Source organism: Callorhinchus milii, unplaced genomic scaffold (assembly GCF_018977255.1).
Source record: "Callorhinchus milii isolate IMCB2004 unplaced genomic scaffold, IMCB_Cmil_1.0 Scaffold27, whole genome shotgun sequence".
Lineage (NCBI taxonomy): Eukaryota > Metazoa > Chordata > Chondrichthyes > Chimaeriformes > Callorhinchidae > Callorhinchus > Callorhinchus milii.
The window spans coordinates 3,413,017-3,432,257 of NW_024704768.1; the positions used below are offsets into that span (position 1 = coordinate 3,413,017).

At 50.8% G+C, this 19,241-nt stretch overlaps 1 protein-coding gene across 1 annotated transcript; it reads right to left on the reverse strand.

Annotated features, from left to right (window-relative positions):
* Positions 1 to 2,652: 2,652 nt before the first annotated feature.
* On the reverse strand, positions 2,653 to 17,582 carry senp1 (SUMO specific peptidase 1). The gene is made up of 18 exons (XM_042344383.1): positions 17,407 to 17,582; positions 15,222 to 15,274; positions 14,616 to 14,803; positions 14,073 to 14,139; positions 13,461 to 13,659; positions 12,718 to 12,862; positions 12,115 to 12,230; positions 11,062 to 11,327; positions 10,850 to 10,913; positions 10,531 to 10,569; positions 9,677 to 9,761; positions 8,983 to 9,162; positions 7,758 to 7,889; positions 7,021 to 7,224; positions 6,321 to 6,400; positions 5,177 to 5,261; positions 4,695 to 4,790; positions 2,653 to 4,142 (listed from the first exon to the last, which is right to left on the reverse strand). The coding sequence occupies exons 1-18, from the start codon at positions 17,532 to 17,534 to the stop codon at positions 4,080 to 4,082; spliced, it is 2,190 nt and encodes a 729-aa protein (XP_042200317.1). The 5' UTR covers positions 17,535 to 17,582; the 3' UTR covers positions 2,653 to 4,079.
* Positions 17,583 to 19,241: the final 1,659 nt, after the last annotated feature.

A 19,241-nucleotide genomic window follows, 5' to 3' on the forward strand; every position in this document is an offset into this window, starting at 1 on the left:
TACTCTGTATATCTAAAACATTGCAATTATGCTCTGTGTATCTAGAACATTTGAACTCTCCCTTCCTTTCCCCTTCCCTCCCCCCTCCACCCCCACTCCTCTCTTCGCTACATACAAAATCATTCTGTCGGATGGAGGGGCAAAATAAAGGTTTGAAGACATCCAAAGGTTTGGGGGGGGGGGGGGGGGGTTGGGGGGAGAATCACTATGCTGGTTTGTGTGTTGGAGACCGTGTGTGTGTGTGTGTGTGTGTGTATATGATATAGTATGTGTGTGAGTGTATGTGTGTAACTGGGCTAAGCTGAGGACACTCCCAGGGCTCCGAGACACAAGTAAACCCGGGGAAGTCCATGTTCTTTGGGCTCCGCTTCTGTACTCCCCCCCCAGGGAAGAGAATTCCACCCTCAACCTCCTGTCACAGCCCAACACTTGGAGCCGATGACGGCACCTCTACGTAGGCAAGTCGAGAATGTCAGAAGGTTCTCCGCTTAAGAGAGACAAAGAGACAGGAGAGACAGAGAGAGAGAGAGACAGAGACGACACACACACAGAACTGCACACACTCGCAGACAGAGATACACACGCAGAGAGAGAGACAGACACACACAGAGGGAGAAGGAGGAAGAGAGATACACACACACACAGAGGGAGCGAAACACACCGAGTGAGTTACACACACACAAACGCAGAGACACACACACGTAAAGCGAGAGAAACACTCGCGCGTAGGGTGAGAGACAAACACACACAGAGAGACACACTCCGAGCTCCTAATGTATGGAGCGCGCCACTGGGAACGGTTCAAAAAAAACAACGGGTAAAAGCACTAGGTGAACGCAATTCCTTCAGTGTAAGGAGTTACGTTAAAGAGGGCGATAGTCAACCTCCCTGCCGTCTGCGTTCAGATACAGAAGTCGGCACGAGCCGGGTAACACAGGATCCTTGTTCTCCTCTGTCCTCTCCTCACACCGGTCGGTCGATGTTAAGACATCTACTCCCTGGTCGGGCTGTGGGAGACAGTCACCATCTATAAGGCTGGTACACATCACTTACCACCACTTATAGACAGATACGCTGACTTAATATATGAGATAGTTGCACAGGACCAGGGACTAGATGGGACCCAGGGCCTTGCAGCAGATGAACTGAGCTTTCAAAGTTCTGGCAAGGTCTTAAAGGCCTCCGCTCCACCTCACCAACCCAACCCATGGCTCCCCTCGGCTTAGTTTGCCAAATATCTCCTCAGGTGCTTAGGGCAGACTGACCACTCAGGACCGAAGCTTTGAACTTCGCTGTCTGGCAAGCTAGGGCCACCCTACACGTTAGGGCTTTGGCTGTAGGGTTAACAGGAGACGAGTGGGATGACTCCCTGACCCCAGTGACTGGTCGGCCCTTCCAGGTCCTGCCTATGAGCCAGGCTGGGCTGTGCCCTGGGATACTGCGGACCCGTCTGGCTCAGGAACCGGGACCAGAGACCGCCGCAGAGAGGGCCGGCTCGATTCCGACATTCCGTTCCCAGGAACGTCAGCTTGGAGCCGGTTCAGCTCTCAGTCCAACTAACACTGGATCACCGCTACATTGCCGCATGGATACTAAGTGCCTCAGCCTGGCCGGCTAGAAGGGGAAATGGGAAGAGAGAGAAAAGTTTTTAATATATATATATATATACATAATATATATATTATATAATGTGTGTAAGTAAATCGAATAATAATTTGAATACAAAACTACCAGAAATCTCCAACTCCAAGTGCTTTCATTAGAAATGGGCTGAACTGAGGCGTCTCTCTCTCTCTCTCTCGCTCTCCCACCCCCCCACACCCTCAACCGATTCACTTGCACATCTCCCCCTACTCACCCACTTCCACCCACCCTCTTGGCGAAACCTTTCGTCCCGCCTTGAGACCGAAATTCCACCCGGCCTGAGCCTGTGCCACCGTTTGCAAAAATATAAGAATGGAGCAGAGATTAAGAGAAAAAAAAAATCATCTCAAAATTTTAGGATTCAGCTGCAACGCTAAAGCTTTTCTGATGATAACAATAAAAATCCTTGTGTTTGATATATCGCCTTATCGCATTGCTGAGACGTCTCAAAGGGCTTCGCAGGATACACTGTACAAGTGGGTGCTATTAAAAAAAACTGGGGAAATGCAAGGAGTATTATGATGATGATTAATTATTAAAATTTTCTGCAGCACCTTAAATCTTAAAGTGGTCTCACAGGCTAAGACGAGGAGGAATTTGGGCACCCTTGGGGTGTGGCGGAGTCTGTAGATGAGAGCGAGTCACACGTTTTATGTCCCTTTGCGTCCCATGACTGTTCTGAAAGCAGTTCTATTAAATAGGTATAAACAGTAAGAAAGAGTGCAATTAAGTCAGTCAGTGGGGTGGGATTTCATGTGAGAGGCTACAGTTTAGTGTTGGGTGGAGGCCTTGAACCCCGTCAACAGAGCCAGCAGCAAAGTGACACGGTGGGCTGTGACTCAGGCACACACACACACACTCTCTCTCTCTCTACCTCCTCCGTAAACTCAAACCCAGGCGCTTTCTATCCTCCCAGTCGCTCACACACACAAGCCAGGAGCTGCCCCCTACCACCCCACCACCACCCCCCCCCCCCCCCCCAGCCACCCACCCACCCGTTCTTGGGGGAACCCACTCAGCTCCACACAGGCGACAGAGAACCAAGTCCCTACGGTGTGGGAGGCTGGGTGGCGGATGAGGTTTTGCCTGCAAACCGCAAGCTTCAGGAACACACGACATTGAGCGACCAGAACACACACACACGCGCGCACACCCTCCGCACGAGCACAACGACTGGATTAACCTTAGGACGTCAGGGCCTGTGGCTTTGGGGGAGCGTGTTCTCCAGTCATGGCCAGGATTCGTGGGGAGAGAGAGAAAGAAGAGGAGGTAACGGATTACAAGCGTCCGTCAAACTTAGCCCAGAACATACTGCTACCAGCAGGAAGGGAAGGGGTGAGGGGCTGGAGGTGGGGATGGGGGGGGCATCAGGAAGCAAATGTATTCATTGATGTCAGTCAGGCGGTCAGAGAGACATATAGAGAGAGAGAGAGACGGACGGATGGCTTTTGGAATTGATAACAGCTGAAGAGCTCCCTGTCACAAAGCAACCACGATGCACCAGAGACTGCAACAGGTCAGAAAACAGCTGCGTGTGTGTGTGTGTCGGGGTTTCCCCCTCTCACACCGGTGCTGATCACAAGGCACAAACGGTTGGTTACCCGGTCATTATGGTTTCCCCACACCCGGCGGCCTGATGATCCCACCCGGCTACCATGGCGTCAGTTAGGACCTCGGACTTGAAAAATCCAGCGGTCAGCCCTGACGGCGTGTGTCGCGTCCATATTGTTCCAAGAGGCAAGATGGGTGGGGGATGGGGGCAGGGAGACGGACCGTAAAGAGGAAATTGGGGCGCGACAATACAGTAGAGTCGAAACCATTGGTAGGTGGTAAGGGTACCCTTTGCATGAATTAACTGACCCTCGGGGCTGTTTCATGGGACCCCAGTCATTCCCTCCGCAACAGAATCAGACCCATTTACTGTACTGTCATCGACTCTACTTACTGATCACGCTAGTGCCACCTGTTGGCAGGGTGGCGGCACTCCGGATAGTTAGTGAATTGGAAGGACGTCAAAGCCGTTGGATTTGGATCATCCCAGTGCTGGCGATTTGGACCATCATTCTCCGCCAGCCGGCCGCCTTACCCGCGCACGCACACGCAGATAAACGTGGCACAAACACGGGAGCGAGGACCCATCAACGCCGGGAAAAGTCCACGTCAAACTGCGAATGGCTTGCCGTGAAACCAGCACCTGTAGGAAGACTGCCTGAGAATTTGGGATGGAGGCGAGTCTTTCTCTCCATCCTTTCCGAAAGTAGAGTCCTGGGTTCATTGCTATGATGTACAGGCAGAAGGAGGGATGGAGGGGTGGTGGCGGGGGGGCCTTTTCCCCTCAATGTCCCACCTGTCCCGGCTCCTCCCCCCACACACACCTCCAGACTGATGGAATGTCTCCCATCGAAGGGTAGGCTGTGGACTGGCCAGGAAAACAATCAAAGGAGCTTTTGATGCAGAATCTCCCACGCCATTCGCCTCCTGAAGTAGGGCATGTGCTTCTGCAAAGAGAGGTAAGAGTTCAGTCCTTGCATTTGACACAGCTGCTTATCACATTGAGACGTCGCAAAGCGCTTTGCAGAATATACTGTAAAGTGAATTGACTGTATCATTTTGTGGGCGAAACGCGGCAGCCGATTGCGCACTGCGACGTCCCACGAACAGTTTAGTGACCAAATTATTATTATTATTTTTAAAAACCTTTTTTTGGGGGAAAGGGATTATTACCCCCGGAAAGCGATCCGCCAATCCACTAACAATCGGGTTCCTACTTACTGCAAGGTAAACAGAGCCGTGTGGATAAGAAAACTTGCCTAAATTACAAAAAAAATTACCTGTTCCTTTGATTCAGAGATAATGGCAAACAGGGAAACACAAATAGATAGCTTTGTTCTGCTACACTTGGGCACAACCCTTCACCTCAAATTAGTTTTGAAACTCTGGAACACTCTTCTTCGATCCCTCCGCTTTGACCCCTCCTTACCTCTTTTCAGGTTGTGCCTGAACGATGACCGAAAGCGCAGTCAAAGAGTGGTACGCAGCGTAAGCACTACCTGAGTAAACTTGATTGGTCTGTCTTTGGTGATGTAGTCGGCATATTTGCAAGTAAACATTCCGCAGTCACTTCCGTTCATTTGTTGAGGGATCTCCTGTTACAAAGGGATGAGGAATCAGCTGGGTAACTGTGCAGTTGAGGGTTAATTTACATCACAATCTCCCCCCCCACCCCCATCGTTATGCACAACGAGGCAGGCACAGAACCTGCTTAGAAGCACCTCAGCCCCCATCTCTCCTGTCCTCCAGTCGGGATCAGAGACATTTTCATTCCCCTCCCCTCTCGTGCTCATCAAGATTTCTCTTACACTCAACCTTCCAAAACTTTAAAGTAGTGTTTGAATTACGAGATCTGCAGCGATGGAGGGAGCAGCATTACACACGTGGTAAGGAACGAGCACAAGGGAATGGGGTTACAAGGTTAAGAGTGGGGAGCTCCAGTGTGGGGAGCGAGGACCAGCACAGACATGGATCAACTCACCTGACTCCGCTTGCTGCACAGTGTCCAGCCATTCGTATCAAACTCTTTCCCCTTCTTGTCGATGCTTTCTTGCTTCAGGTATCGTCTGCAGTAACATGAAAGACACACTTAGTTTTGGAGAACAAACAGTCCTCAGTCTGACATACAGACAGACAGACATACAGACAGACAGGGCTATTGAATGGTTCCTCTTATTTGCATCTCCTAAGCGCTCCGAGACGCTACCCTGGGTGTGACGTGCTGTATAAATGATGTTATTGTTGTCTCAGTAATTGGGAATGTGGGCTCTTTAAGAAGCCTCGTGGACTTATTGTAAATAGGAATAACAACAAGTTTATTACATACAACAACAAATAGCTTGCATTTATACAGCGCTCTTCTCACAAGTTGCGTCTTGGCGTTTAACAGCCCTTAACAATGGTTTGACCTAAGCTGGAAAGAGAGGGGAGATGACCGAAGGCACGGTCGAAGAGGAAAGTCTTCAGGTGTGATCTGAAGATGGGCAAAAAGTGGGAGGCAAGACAGAGGGATCGAGGCAGGGAGCTCTAGAGATTTGGCTGATTGTCGCTGAAAGCACGGCCTTTCACAAGGAAGACATCTCAATAAACGGCATGGATCGCAGAGCAAAGTGGGAAGGTAGGGGGAGAGGAAGGCGACCAAAGATATGGTTAAAGAGGTCATTTTAGGGGGATTTGGGGAACATGGGATAAAACCTGGACTCCATTTTGAACTGTAATAATAATAATCCTTGCATTTGATGTAGAGGCTTATCACATCCTCAAGACGATTCAAAGGGCATCACAGAGTGAATTGACTATACTTTGTGGACGAAACGCGGCAGCCAATTACGCACAGCAGTGTCCCATAAACAGTCGTGGATGAAGTGACTAAATTATTATTTTATTTGTGTATTTATTTATACTTTTTAAGGGATTTTTTNACCCCTAGAAAGCGATCTGCCAATTGACTAACAACTGGATTCCTACTTACTCCTAGGTAAACAGAGGCGTATGTGTACAGTAAGGAAACTTGCCTAAGGTTTTGCCCTGCCCGCCCAGGAATCAAACACAGGTCCTGTCGCTTGAGGCAAATGCTCTAACCACTGAGCTACAGGACACTGTAGTGCCTTGGCTACTGTACTCACAGTAATATCCTGCAGGCTTCATCATTGCAGCCGCCCATTGAATCATAATAGGTGATGGTCTTCTTTCTGAAATCGATGACCTGGAGTAAGAAAGCAGCTCTTGTCATTTCACTCTGCAATGAATGGTGGGGCGGGAGGGGTTGAATAAGGGAGGGTGGAGGGAAGGGAGGGGTGACCGATGGCGTGGTCGAAGAGGAGGGTCTCGAGACGTGCCTTGAAGAAGGCGAGGGAGGGAGCGGGGCAAAGGCAATGTGTGATGGAGTTCCAGAGGGTCTGTATAATGCAGGCTGCTGATGTGTCTAACGTACTGGTTGTTACTCATAACTACAATGAGTTTGTGAGGTTCCTTAAAGAGCCCACACCCCACCGGTGGTGGGGGACAAGCACCGATAAGAGGCACATGCAACAATTCCAGGGGACTGACTAATATTGCAGGGTCGGACTCCCCCCTGGTGGCCGTAGTCTGGTATTGCGGGTAAGCCAGGCTGACAACAACAACAACAAGATTCCATTTATAGAGCGCCTTTCACGTCCCAAGGCGCTGTACAGTTGGGTCAGGACCCGAGAGACAAGGGAGGAAGGGACTGTGGGATGGAGTTCCCATGGGATGGGTGGTGGGGGGGGGGCAGAGAGGCAGGGCCTGAAGTGATCTGAAAGCCAACTCTCAACGACACGGCCAATGGAGGGAAAAAACACTCACTGCCAGGCACCAATGCACTCCCAGGTGGACAGGCACCAGAACGATGTTGGTGGCAAACACGTCCACCTTCTTAGTCCAGCGTTTCACCGCCTGATATCCGTCGCTCTTCACTTTCGGGAAGAAAAAGGTGTTGAAGGTGTGAACCGAGGGGAGCCCTTTGGTTTTACTCCTCACCACCAGGAGATTCATGTAAAAATTAATCACCTGCGAGGACAAAAACACACCCATACATAATAAATAACCAAATAAACAAAAAAAAAACTGGACGCGTTCAATTCTCACGTTCCACCTTTTCTTTCGTTTAAGAAGTTGTGGGTTTGTGGGGAAAAAAAAGTCTCAACGGGTCAGCAGCTCTTAAACTCTCCCGTGCTTTCAGCCCCTACGCCCCGAATCTCTGCAACACGCTGGCTCTCAATCCCTCCGCCTTACCCCTTCCTTCCCCCGCAAAATACTCAAGTCGATTCACTTTACAGTGTATCCTGTGAAGCCCTTTGAGTCGTCTCGAAGACGTGATTATGGCACTGTATCAAATGCAAGGACCATTATTATCTTCAGGTCACGCCCGAAGATCTTCCTATTTGATCGTGCTTACGGTCACCTTCCCCCTACTCCCAGGTTTGGGGTCAGACTCCAGGACGCTACCCCGTGTCAAATGCAAAGTTGTTGTCCCAAACTATATACTGTATCCCGAGATATTATTTTCTGCGTCCCAGTAGGAAGAGCGGTGAATGCTTTACCTCGTCGTTCAGCCAGTTGAGGTGGTTGAGGGTTTGAATGTCTTTGCGGGTGATAGTTAACCTGAACGCTTCACTCAGGATCTCGTCAGGGTGGCCGGGGCGGAAAGCCCGACTCACCTGCTCCTCCATTTCCTGCAACAGTTGAAAACCCGAGCTTGTGAGTGTAACAATGTCTGACACCAGTCACTTCCTCCTCACTCACTCTGTCCACGTTACGGAAGATGTGGCACAAAATATGGCTACGGATCATTATCTGCCATGAAAATTACGTCGCTAACATTCACACACACACACCGATCCTATGTCTAAATACAGTTAAATACTTGTACCGAATACAATGAAGTACGTCTCAAGACCCTCCCCTTCGACTGAGGCTTCGGCAACCAACCTACCCTCCCTGCCCTCCACCCTTCCAGATCCCAGCCCACCCCCACCACCTCAGCTCAGGTCCAAATCCCTGACTGTCCAACACTTTGGGACGTCCTCCCGATGTGAAAGGCTCTGTGTAAATGTAATTTTGTATTGCACTTCTATTTACAATCATCATCATTCAACAACATCTCAGTTGTTGGTCAGTGCACTGTAGGAAAAAAAACATGGGGGTAACAGGACTTTGTGAACACCCTATACAAACGATACCCTGGACTGTTTTTTCTTAACTAATAAAGTTAGCCAGGCTCAGTTAGGAGCACACTAGCCTCTGGGTCAGAATGGCTGCGAGTTGAATCATCATGGCTCAAGACATAATAATAATAATCTTTGCACCTGATACAGTGCCTTATCACCTCTTTGAGACGTCTCAAAGCACTTCACAGAATATACTGTAAAGTGAATTGACTGTATATTTTGTGGACGAAAAGCAGCAGCCAATTGCGCACAACAGTGTCCCACAAACAGTCGTGGATTGAATGACCAATTTATTTTTTAATATTAGCTACATTTTTTTTCTTTGGAGGGATTATTACCCCCGGAAAAACGATCCGCCAATCGACTAACAACTGGCTTCCTACTTTCGGCTAGGTAAACAGAGGCACACGTGTGGTGTAAGGAAACTTGCCTAACGTTCCCGCCTGCCTGGGAATCGAACCCAGGTCCTCTCGCTTCCGAGGCGAGTGCTCTAACTAGCACTCTACGAAACTCCACCATACAACCAAGCTCCCCTCAAACCAGATTCCCAGGTAACTCAGGATGAAGTCAGGAATCCGTTGCACACGACAGACAGTACCTCAGTGAGCTGGACAAATAAGGAGTCGTCTCCACCTGTGCCCCGATCCGTTGGTTTCGCCTCCGCCTTCTCTTCTTCGTGGTTGAGGATTTCTTCGATTGGAATCTCTTCAACCAGAGGCACAATGACCTGCAACGGAGTCATGACCCGCCGAGGCAACAAGTCCTTGTCCTCCAGCCTCTGCCGCCCCACAGACACATGTCAGCAACAACAACAACTTGCGTTTATATCATGCCCCTCGTGCAGGGCAGCGCCTCAGAGCTATAACCCAGCGGCGACCCAAAATACGAGGCCAGCCTCTAGCCCCACCCACTCCTGGCATCACATCCAAGTGGGGAGTCTTTCTGTGCTCCTCTCTGATCTCTGACCGAGATATACAAGACAACAGAGGCCTGACCACATTCCGGACTCCTGGCATCCACGTGAACACTCATACATACAGATGAGGGGGTGGGGGCGGGGGTGATGATCAAAAGCAAGCTCCTTGAGGCAAGACTTGGGGTCTGAAAGAGGGAGGGATGGGACGAGTGGGAGGAACGAGGAAAGGGTGGGGGGAGGCAGAATGGGTGAAAGGTCTCCTATTGAGGATGGGGCTGGATGGGGTGTTCACTGAGCACTACACACACACACACACACAGAACTTCATAATACCGTGGCTACACATCACCCACCAAGCCCTCGGCCCTGCCCGTACCTGCTGTCTCAGACGGTTTGCCAAAGCCTCCTGCTCATCGATGAGGTGTCGCCTGTCACGTGCCCGGGAGTCATACATGCTGGTGCTGAGGCCCAGGGAGGAGAGAGAGAGAGAATATAGTAAATCCCCTGATAACTCCACCATGGCTGAACCCGTCACCATCACCATCAATGTCCCGGCCGCATTTATTTATCTATTTATCCATATGCCTAACTCACCGCTCCTGATAACTTGACTCCTTTCTCCCTGGGAGTCACGAGTTATCAAGAATATACTATAACATGGACATGTTCATTCAGGTCAGTTCACATGATGTCTGACCCTCATAGAACTCGATCGTATAGCACAGCTTCAACCTCTAAAGCCAGACGTCCACTGTGCAAGTGTCGGGACCACACACCCCCCCCACCTCCCCCACCCACACACACCTCCACCTCACACACCACACCCCATACACACACAGCCCATATACACACACACACACCACATACACCGCCCCACCCATACAGATCAAATGGGCTGATGTCCCCCCTAGTGAGTATTGAGGCTGTAAAATGCCAGTGATGAGCCAGGTTGCAATACAGCAAACCTGACTAACTCGTGAATCACAGAGTGCATCACAGAGAGTAAGTTCAAACCCACATCGTATCACAGAATAGTCACACATTGGTTACAACACAATATGGAGCACATGCACAACACAGAAAGAGCATTCCATAGAGTTAAATTCTCTCCACCTGCATCCCAAACCTCCTATTCTTTTTGGCTCAACACGGTTCGCGAGGTTCACAACAGCATAGCAGAAATGAGCAACATTTGGGTTCTGCATATTAGTAGGCGGGAATCACACTTACAGCTCTTTAATCCAATGCACGGCATCAAACCTAGGGACACTGTAAAAACACAACACACAAGCTTGTTAATGCTCTGTACCGGCTGGCACAGTGAGAAGTCAACAGATGAGATGCTGCAACATTACACACATAGACATACAGAAACACACACACAAACACGGCGCTTACACACACGGGAACACATAAGACACATGTACCCATACATAGACATGCACACACAGAAACAGACGCGCGCGCACACACACAGACGCGCGCGCACACACACACACACACAAGCACACTGCCCAGGGAGACGCAACTGTAAGGCAGTGTTCCCTACCTGGCACGATCACGTTTTGGCGCCTCTTTCACCTTCACAACAATCACCGATTCGGAATCCGACCCTACAAACGGAGCGGAGCAAGTCAGAAAGAGTTCAGCACGAGTTACAGAACGTTGCTGCCGGGTTCTCCCACAAATCATGCAGTCAAGGCCGTGGAGAGCTTTGAGAGAAAACTGAGGTGTGTTACGAGGTGCCGCCCATTCGCGTACCTGTGGATGTGGTGTCAGCGAGAGGCAGAGAGTCCTGTAGGCTGGGGGTGAGGCTTCGAGGCGAGCTGGAGCTGGAGATGTGGTTGCCAGCGTGAGGTGGGCTGCAGGCTGCCTCGGAGCTGGCGAGGGGGCTGCACGAGGGGTCCGCCCATGACAGGGGCTGAGACCCCGGGTCGGAGCTGACCAAGCTGCTCTCCACCGTGTGCTGGTCGCTGTCCGACACCATCTTCTGGAAGAAGTGCTGATTGGAGCTGAAGAAACTGGACCTACAAGAAAATAAGACAGCGAGGTTAAAACACCATCGAACTCGACGATAAATCCTGTGACGCGCTTTGAGACGTCTTCCCCGATGTGAAAGGCATCGTGTCAAATGTTATTATTTAAGGCGCTGTACCAAATTCGCACGTTATAGCTTGAAGTCTTCGGAATACGATTTCAGTCTCGCCTGTAAGTTTACTTACTCTGAATCTAACAAACTAAGGTTTTGTCCCCAAAAAGGGCCTGTTGTCAAGCCCGAAACATTACTCTAACCTCTCTCTCTCTCTCTCTACAACTCTAAACTGCCAATGGAATACCAGGACTACTTTACGGGCCAAGAGAATGATATTGTTATAGAACCGTAGAAGCAAAGCACGGGAGGCCATTCGACCCCCAACGTGCCTATGCCTCTTTGAAAGAGCTACCGACTAGTCTCACTTCCCCGCTCTTTTCCCGCAGCCGTTTTCTTTTCAACTAGCCATCCAATTTCCTTTTGAAAATTATTATTGAATCTGCTTCCACCACCCTTTCAGGCAGTGCGCTCCAGATCGCAATAATTCTCTGCATAAAAAAAAATTCCTGTCTAATCTTCTGCCGATTATCTTAAATCTGTGTCCTCTGGTTACCAACACACCCGATAGAGGAAACAGTTTCTCCCCATCTACTCTATCAAAACCCCCTCATAATTTTCAACACCTCTGTTAAATCTCCCCTTGACCTTCTCTGCTCTAAGGAGAACAATCCCATTGGAGACATTTCTCTTGGCTGGAGGTTAACGCTTGGGAGTTTACTCACAGTTCTCGGTGTGAGAGGGGTGAAGACACTCTGGAGAGGGTGAGCTTGTTACTGTGGTTTGAGGACACCACCTCCAGAAGCTGCCGGTAGATCTCCTTCTCCTCTTTGCGAATGGTCTGAAAGAAAATAAATGCAGAGGAAACAATGTTGAGCGATTCAGATACCTTTTCACCCCCCACCTCGCCCCACCCTCCGAGCCTGCACAGCTCACTTTGAAGCCAGTCAGTCTGGCTCAGTCAGTGACGCTCTCACCTCTGGTTTAGAATGTTGTGGTTTTAGGCCCTAAGTGGGTAAACCCTGTGTAAATGCAAGGATTATTATTATCATGTCTGCTTCCGAGGAGCATAGAGATCTGGGATTGTGGTTACAACAACAACAACTACTTGCATTTACACAGCACCCCCTCAGGCAGGGTAGTGCCCCAGAGCGCTTAACAGTGGCGGAGAAGCCGAGCCGGTTGGTGGGGTGGAAGCTGACCGTAGGCACGGTCGAATAGGAAGGTCTTCAGGCGCGACCTGATGAGGAAGCAAGGGGCAAGGCGGATGGAGGGAGAGAGTTCCAGAGTTTCGGGGAGTAGTAACTGAAAGTGGTGCAAGGACTCACCTCCTCCACAGTGCTGAGGTATTTGCCGGTTGATCTCCTCTGCGTCAGAGGGCTGGTTTGGGTGGAGCTGCTGCGGTGGGGGCTGTCTGCCCGTCTCCCAGAGAAGGTCTTGTCGTAAACTGGGGTGTACATGGAGACCGTCCGACTGCAACACAGGGTTTAAAAACACTCTGCAACACAGGGTTTAAAAACACTCTGCCCACACCCATTGACACTCCATCCCAACGTCCCTTCGCCTCCTGCCCCCCACCACCTCCCAAGGCACTGTGTAAGTTTAACTTGTCGCCATTGTAAATGGTTTTAAAGGCTAAGGCTAGGCGGAATTTCAGGCCTTGCCCCAGCAAAGTGACTCATGCGGTTTCGAGTCCACTGCTGTGATCTGTTTGGTAAGCTGAATGGATTATTACCCCTGGAAAAGAGATCCGACAATCGACTAACAACCAGGTTCCTTACTTACTGCTGGGTAAAAAAAGACACGTGTGTGTGTGTATGGAGTAAGGAAACTTGCCTAAGGTTTCTCCCTGCCCGGGAATTGAACCTGGGTCCTCTAGCTTGCGGGGCGAATGCTCTAACCACTGAGCGACAGGTAAGTGGTCTGTTCTATTAGTCTGTGTAATACAGCAGACCTTTATTCCCCCCTCCGCCCAGCCCGCTCTTCCCTGACGAACCTTAACGGGACAACCTCCTGATGTGAAAGGCGCTATATAAAGGGAATTATGTCAGTGCAGTTGAGAACTTCTAACCTGGGTGTTTTCCGCACTGGAAGATGCAGGCTGTTCCCGAGCCTCAGTTTCTGTGTCCGGCTCCTGGGCATGGCCGCCCCATTCCTCGAGTGCCCGTTGGCTCGGTTTAACGTTCGCGGGCTGTGTAGGGGACGCTTGACCAGTACACTCTGATCAACAGTCGCCATGAAACTCTCCACCGTCGGCAGGTCTACGTGAGCTGGAAACGCACGTGTAAAAAAAAAACTCAATGGATTTTGTATCCTCTTCTGTACTGACTGCCCGCCCCACCATTGGCAGTCAGGCCTTCAGCCTCTCTGCTCCCACCCTTTGAACCTCCATCCCACACTCCCTTCATCTCGCTCCCTCCCTTGCCGCCCTCAACTCCTTTCTCAAGAACCCCCCCCCCGCTTCGACCCAGCCTTCGAGCACGCTCCCACCTCCAGCTTCCCCATCCTCCTCCCCTCTTGATCCCAACCCCCAGCCGGGTGCCAATCCCCGACTGTCCAGTGCCTTAAGACATCCTCCCGACATGAAAGACTCTATGTAAATGTCATTTTGTTGGGATTGTTGACTAAAGATAGAAACACAGAGCGAGAGTGTGCAAGGGGAAAGGGGGAGAACGGTCCTTACCTGGTTTGGGCTGTGATCTCCACAGTGGTTCTCTCGACGGACATACGAACGATTCTCCCAAAGAACTCTAAAAACCAAACACAAGAAAATCGAGTTAGTCAGGAATAGAGCCAATGTGATTAATGACATATCCATATACTGCTTTTCACCCAAGTCATTAAATGCCAATACACTGTCTCTAGTAGCTCATTTACTGGCTTTGGATCTCCTTCAGTTTTTTCAGCAGCTGCTATTCTCCACTAAATTCCAAAGAGCTTTAAACTCTCACTAATCACTGCAGAATCCTGTAGCGTATTGATTAGTGATAGGACCTGGGTTCAAAACCTTAGGCAAATTTCCTTACTCCACACGCCTGTTACACGTCTGTCTACCTTAAAATTTAAATTAAAAATAGTAATTTGGTCGCTCAATCCACGACTGTTTGTGGGACGCCATGTCTCACCCACAAAACATACACAGTCAATTCACTCAACAGTATATTCTGTGAAGCGCTTTGAGACGTAAGGCGCGAGATCAAATGAAAGGTTTATTATTAAGACTCACCTCGCTGTCAGGAAGAGGAACGCAAGACTGAGGAGGCCTCCTCCTTCTGATCGGTAATCTCTGCTGAGCAGGTAACGCTGGAAGCCCAGAGCTGAAGGAAGGGGTCCTGCTCTTCACCCAGCTGAACATCATGCTAGTGGTCTGCTTCACACCCTCTGCTGTATTTTTCACGGAGTCCACAAGATCGCCTTAAAACACAGACAAGGATTAAACCCCCACAATCAACTTTCAATTCAAAATCTACATTTGTGGAGACCCGCAGCGTAGTGGTTAGCGCGCTCGCTTCACAAGTGAGAAGACCCGGGTTCATTTCCCGGACGGAGCGAAACCTTAGGCAAGTTTCCTAACTCCACATGTATTTGTTTATCTAGCAGTAAGTAGGAACTCAGTTGTTAGTCGATTGGCGGATCACTTTCCGGGGTAATAATCCCCTCAAAAAAAATTCAATCCACTATGTTTGTGAGACACTATTGTGCATAATTGGCTGTCCCATTTTGCCCACAAAATTCACAATTAGTCCACTTTATCATATATTCTGTGAAGCGCTTTGAGACATCCCAGGATAATAATGCAAGGATTATTATTATTATTACTCGAGCGGCGTACCCATTTTGAATCTCTTCACGCTTCCGTCACCCTGCTCCCCCGTCTCCTGGATGCTGCAAGCAAACATTTCAGAGAAAAAGGCACATGGTCAAACACTGTTCCCAGTACAAGCTGTCCAGCAGCACAGCATGTTCTCACAGCTCGCACATTCTCATCAGCGATCGGTCCCGAAACAAACCACAAGGACAGTAAACACTGGCACGCGGATTTCACTTGCAAGACACACGGTCACTACACTTTTCAGTACACCCTGTGAAGCGCTTGAGACGCCACCCGGCATGAAAGATGTATCAAACGCGGGGAATATTATTTTACTGCTGTATTTGGTGGTTAGAAAAGAAGGAACATAGAAACAGGAGTAAGCCATTCGCTCCCTCGAGCCTGTTCCGCCATTCTATTAGAGGCTGATCATGAGATGGTGAGAGTGTACAATATTTTACCACAACCACAACAAATTGCATTTGTATCGCTCCCTTCACCCGGGGCAGTATCCTGGAGCGCTTATCACCACAATAGGCAGAAAAGGTGCATTGGAAAGATTCCGCAATTCTACTGGAAAAAGAGAGGAGAGTTTCTCCCGGCCAACAATCCTCCAGATCAAACTTCAGTTTGCTATGTGCAAACCAGGATGCAACTTTTCCCCACAAAAAAAACACTTGTCAGTCATTAATTGTAATGCCCTCACCCTACTCCAGCTGAGAGCATTTAACTCAGTAATCTCCAAAGAAAACCAAAAAGGCTTTCTGGTCAGACAGCCCAAAATGCTTTACGTTTACGTATACAGATAAAACTGAATTTATAAAAAAAATTCTTATACTTGATATACAGTGCCTATTCCCCAAAAAACATCTTTTCAAAGATGTTTCAAGTAGGCTGGGGGTTTAGAAATCAATCAGTGTATTTGATACAGCACCTTCCATTTCAGGAGGACATCTCACACCAAATCACAGCATACACTGTTAAGTGGAGCGAGTGTGTACTTTGCAGGCAAACTCGCACACAACCAATGCAAGAAAGTAAGTGAGTAATGCAATAACCTGCCGCAGAGCCAGATCGCATCAAAAACATCCTGGAGCGCTTCACAGCTTGAAGTGTGAATTTCCCTGCTGAGACAGTGCGCCGTGCAGGCAAACGCAGAGTAACGCCTGAGACGCAGGCATGAAGCAAAGCGCCGGTTTTATAACGGCAACTTGCGATTGCGAGCGCTGGCCTGGCAAGCGTTCCCGCTGCTTGCACCACGTACCCGTTCGGGCTTTGGCTTGCGGGGTTAACAGGAGCTGAGTGGGAATTATCACTGCCCTCAAGTGACTGGTCGGTCCTTCCAGGTCCTGCCGATGAGCCGGGCTGTGGGCTGGGCTGTTATCAGCAGTGGGACACTGCGGACCCTCCTGGCTCAGGAACCGGACTAGAGATCGTCACAGGGGCTGTATCGGATCCTGGTATTCAGTCGCCAGACATGTCACGTTGGAGCCAGTTCAAACTCCGAGGAGACACCGCCCCACCCCACCCGCCGGGTATATTGCGGGCGCAACGCAGCAGCCAACGGCCCACAGCAGCGTCCCACAAACAGCCGTGGACCGAGTGACCGCTCGAGGGCATTACTACCCGCCTCTCCCCCCGGCCCCCCCCTCGGAAGGAAAGCCAAACGCCAATCGAACTGACAACCAGGTTCCTGCTCACGGAGGCGTACGCTCGAGTGTGCGGAGTGCGCGCGGAGCGAGGAAAGCCGCCTAAGGTTTCATCCCGGCCGGGAATCAAACCCGGGACCTCCCTGCGCTGGCATTAAACCCCCATTCCCCCCCCCGCCTCCCACCCCGCAGGACTAGTTGGGTCATTTGACGAGGAGAAGGAAGGAAGGAGGAGGAAAGGGGTGGGTGGGGGGGGGGGGAGTGGGAGAGGGGAGGGAGTTGGAGCCCCTTCTTACCGGGTGGACCATTGGGAGGTGAAAAGGCGCCATATAAATGCAAGTTGTTGTTGTTGTTGTTGTTGGGGTGACGGCCGGGATCAGGATCTCTCTCCGAGGCCCAGAGAGAGAGAGAGAGAGAGAGAGACGCCGTTTACCGCCGTCTGGTGGCCGTTGGTTCGGTGCCGGGACTCTCTCTCTCTCTCTCCCCCCACACACACACACACACACCCCACCCCCGGGGGGAGGGAGGGAGGGAGGGAGGGGGAGGCAACACCTTACCTGAAGCGCGGCCTCTTCCTGCCTCCCGCAGGGACATCCCCGCTCCCCGCCGACTGGGCCTCGGCGGCTTCGGGCCTCGGCTTCGAGCTGAGCAGCCAGTTGACGGCGGCGTAGACGCGGCCCCACATGGCCTCCCGCCCCCCGAGGGGCGCGCGGCGGCGGCTCTCTCCCTCCTCCTCCCCCCCACCACCACCACCACTTCCCGCTCCCGCTCGGCTGTAGCGTCCGCGGCTCCTCCGCCGTCACTAGGCCTCACGGCGGCCGCTCGCTCTCCCGCTTCTCGCCATTCAAACCCCCGTCGTCTCCCGCTCGCCGATTGGTCGACGGCGCTCGCCGCCCGCCGTTTCCGGCCCTCCGATTGGCCGGCTGGCTCGCGGCCCGCTCGCGGATTGGTCGGCCCGGTCGCGACCCCCGCCGTCTCCCGCTCGCTGATTGGTCAGTCCCTGCTCGCGGCCCGCTGTTTCCGGCGCTCCGATTGGCCGGTTCGCTCGCGGCGGCTCCCGCTCGCCGATTGGTCAATCCAGCCTCTTGCCGCTCTCTGATTGGTTCGTCCCCCTCCCTGCCTGCGGGGCCAACAGTGAGCATGCGCGGAGCTCTGGTGAGCAACAGGTGGGGCACCAGATGGTCCTGAGGCTCTTTTCTCACCAATAATAATAATAATAATAATAATAATCCTGGCATTGGACACGGCGCCTCATCACGTCTTCGAGACGTCTCAAAGCGCTTCGCGGGTCGCGCCGTAAGGTGTAGCGACTGTAATAGGTTATGGGCTAAACGGGGCAGCCGATTGGTGGGTTTGGGGGCCGAGCAACAACAACAACAACAACAAGAAGATTCCATTTATAAAGCGCCTTTCACGTCGGGAGGACGTCCCGAGGCGCTGCACAGTGGGGTCATGACCCGAGCATTGGGGGGAAATGGTCAGGGGGAGGGAGCGAGGAGGGGGAAGAGAGTCGAGAGGGGAGCTGAAGGCTCGGTCAAAGAGAAACGGGCAATCGGGCATCATCCAAGCTCAGATGGTCGCACTCCCGCGTGGGTGAGAAAGCTGCGGGTTCAAGCCTCAACGGTGGGTCTAAGCCCCAATAGTGGGTCCCTGAATTCGCACCGCCTTGGCTGTCTCTCCAATCCAGTGCTGGGAGGTTCCTGTCTGCTTGCTCAATCAACACCACCTTGGATTTATATAGCACCCTCCAAGCCGGACGGCGTCTCAGAGCGCTTCGCAATGACGGATCCCGGGGCCGAGCCATACGTGGCTTTTGCTCAAGTTTAAGGACATTAAAGATCCTGCGCCATGATCATCAGCACCTAACACAGGAGCTAATGATGTCACACAGCCAAGTAGCAGTCATCCAACTGCAGACCAATCGCAGCCATCTGTTGATCATTGATTATCCTAACAGAGCACTTCAGAAGCCCCAAATTCTACCTTATCTTAGCCTGTAAACACCCTTTTGTCTGAAACTTGGGAGAATTGAAGAAGGATTCAGTCTTTAATTGGAAGCTCGTTTCTTTTTAAGAACTTGCCACTTCCAAATTAAGACTAATTTGAGTCTTGAAGAGGTATTGGAGTTAAGGCAGGGCATTGGGATTGATTGACACTTTGCTCTGAGAGCCAGTGCAAACTCGATGGTCTGAATGGCCTGCGTTTTAAATTTCTGTGATTTAAGCGCCTTGAGGCGTCGTCCCAACGTGAAAGGCACTATATAAATATAAATTGCATTGTAGGACTATGAATTTTCCACAAGTCTGTACCTTTTATTTTGAGATATCTAGAAGATGTGAAAAGAGCTATATCAAATGCAAGGATTATTATTATTATTTATTATAATTATTAT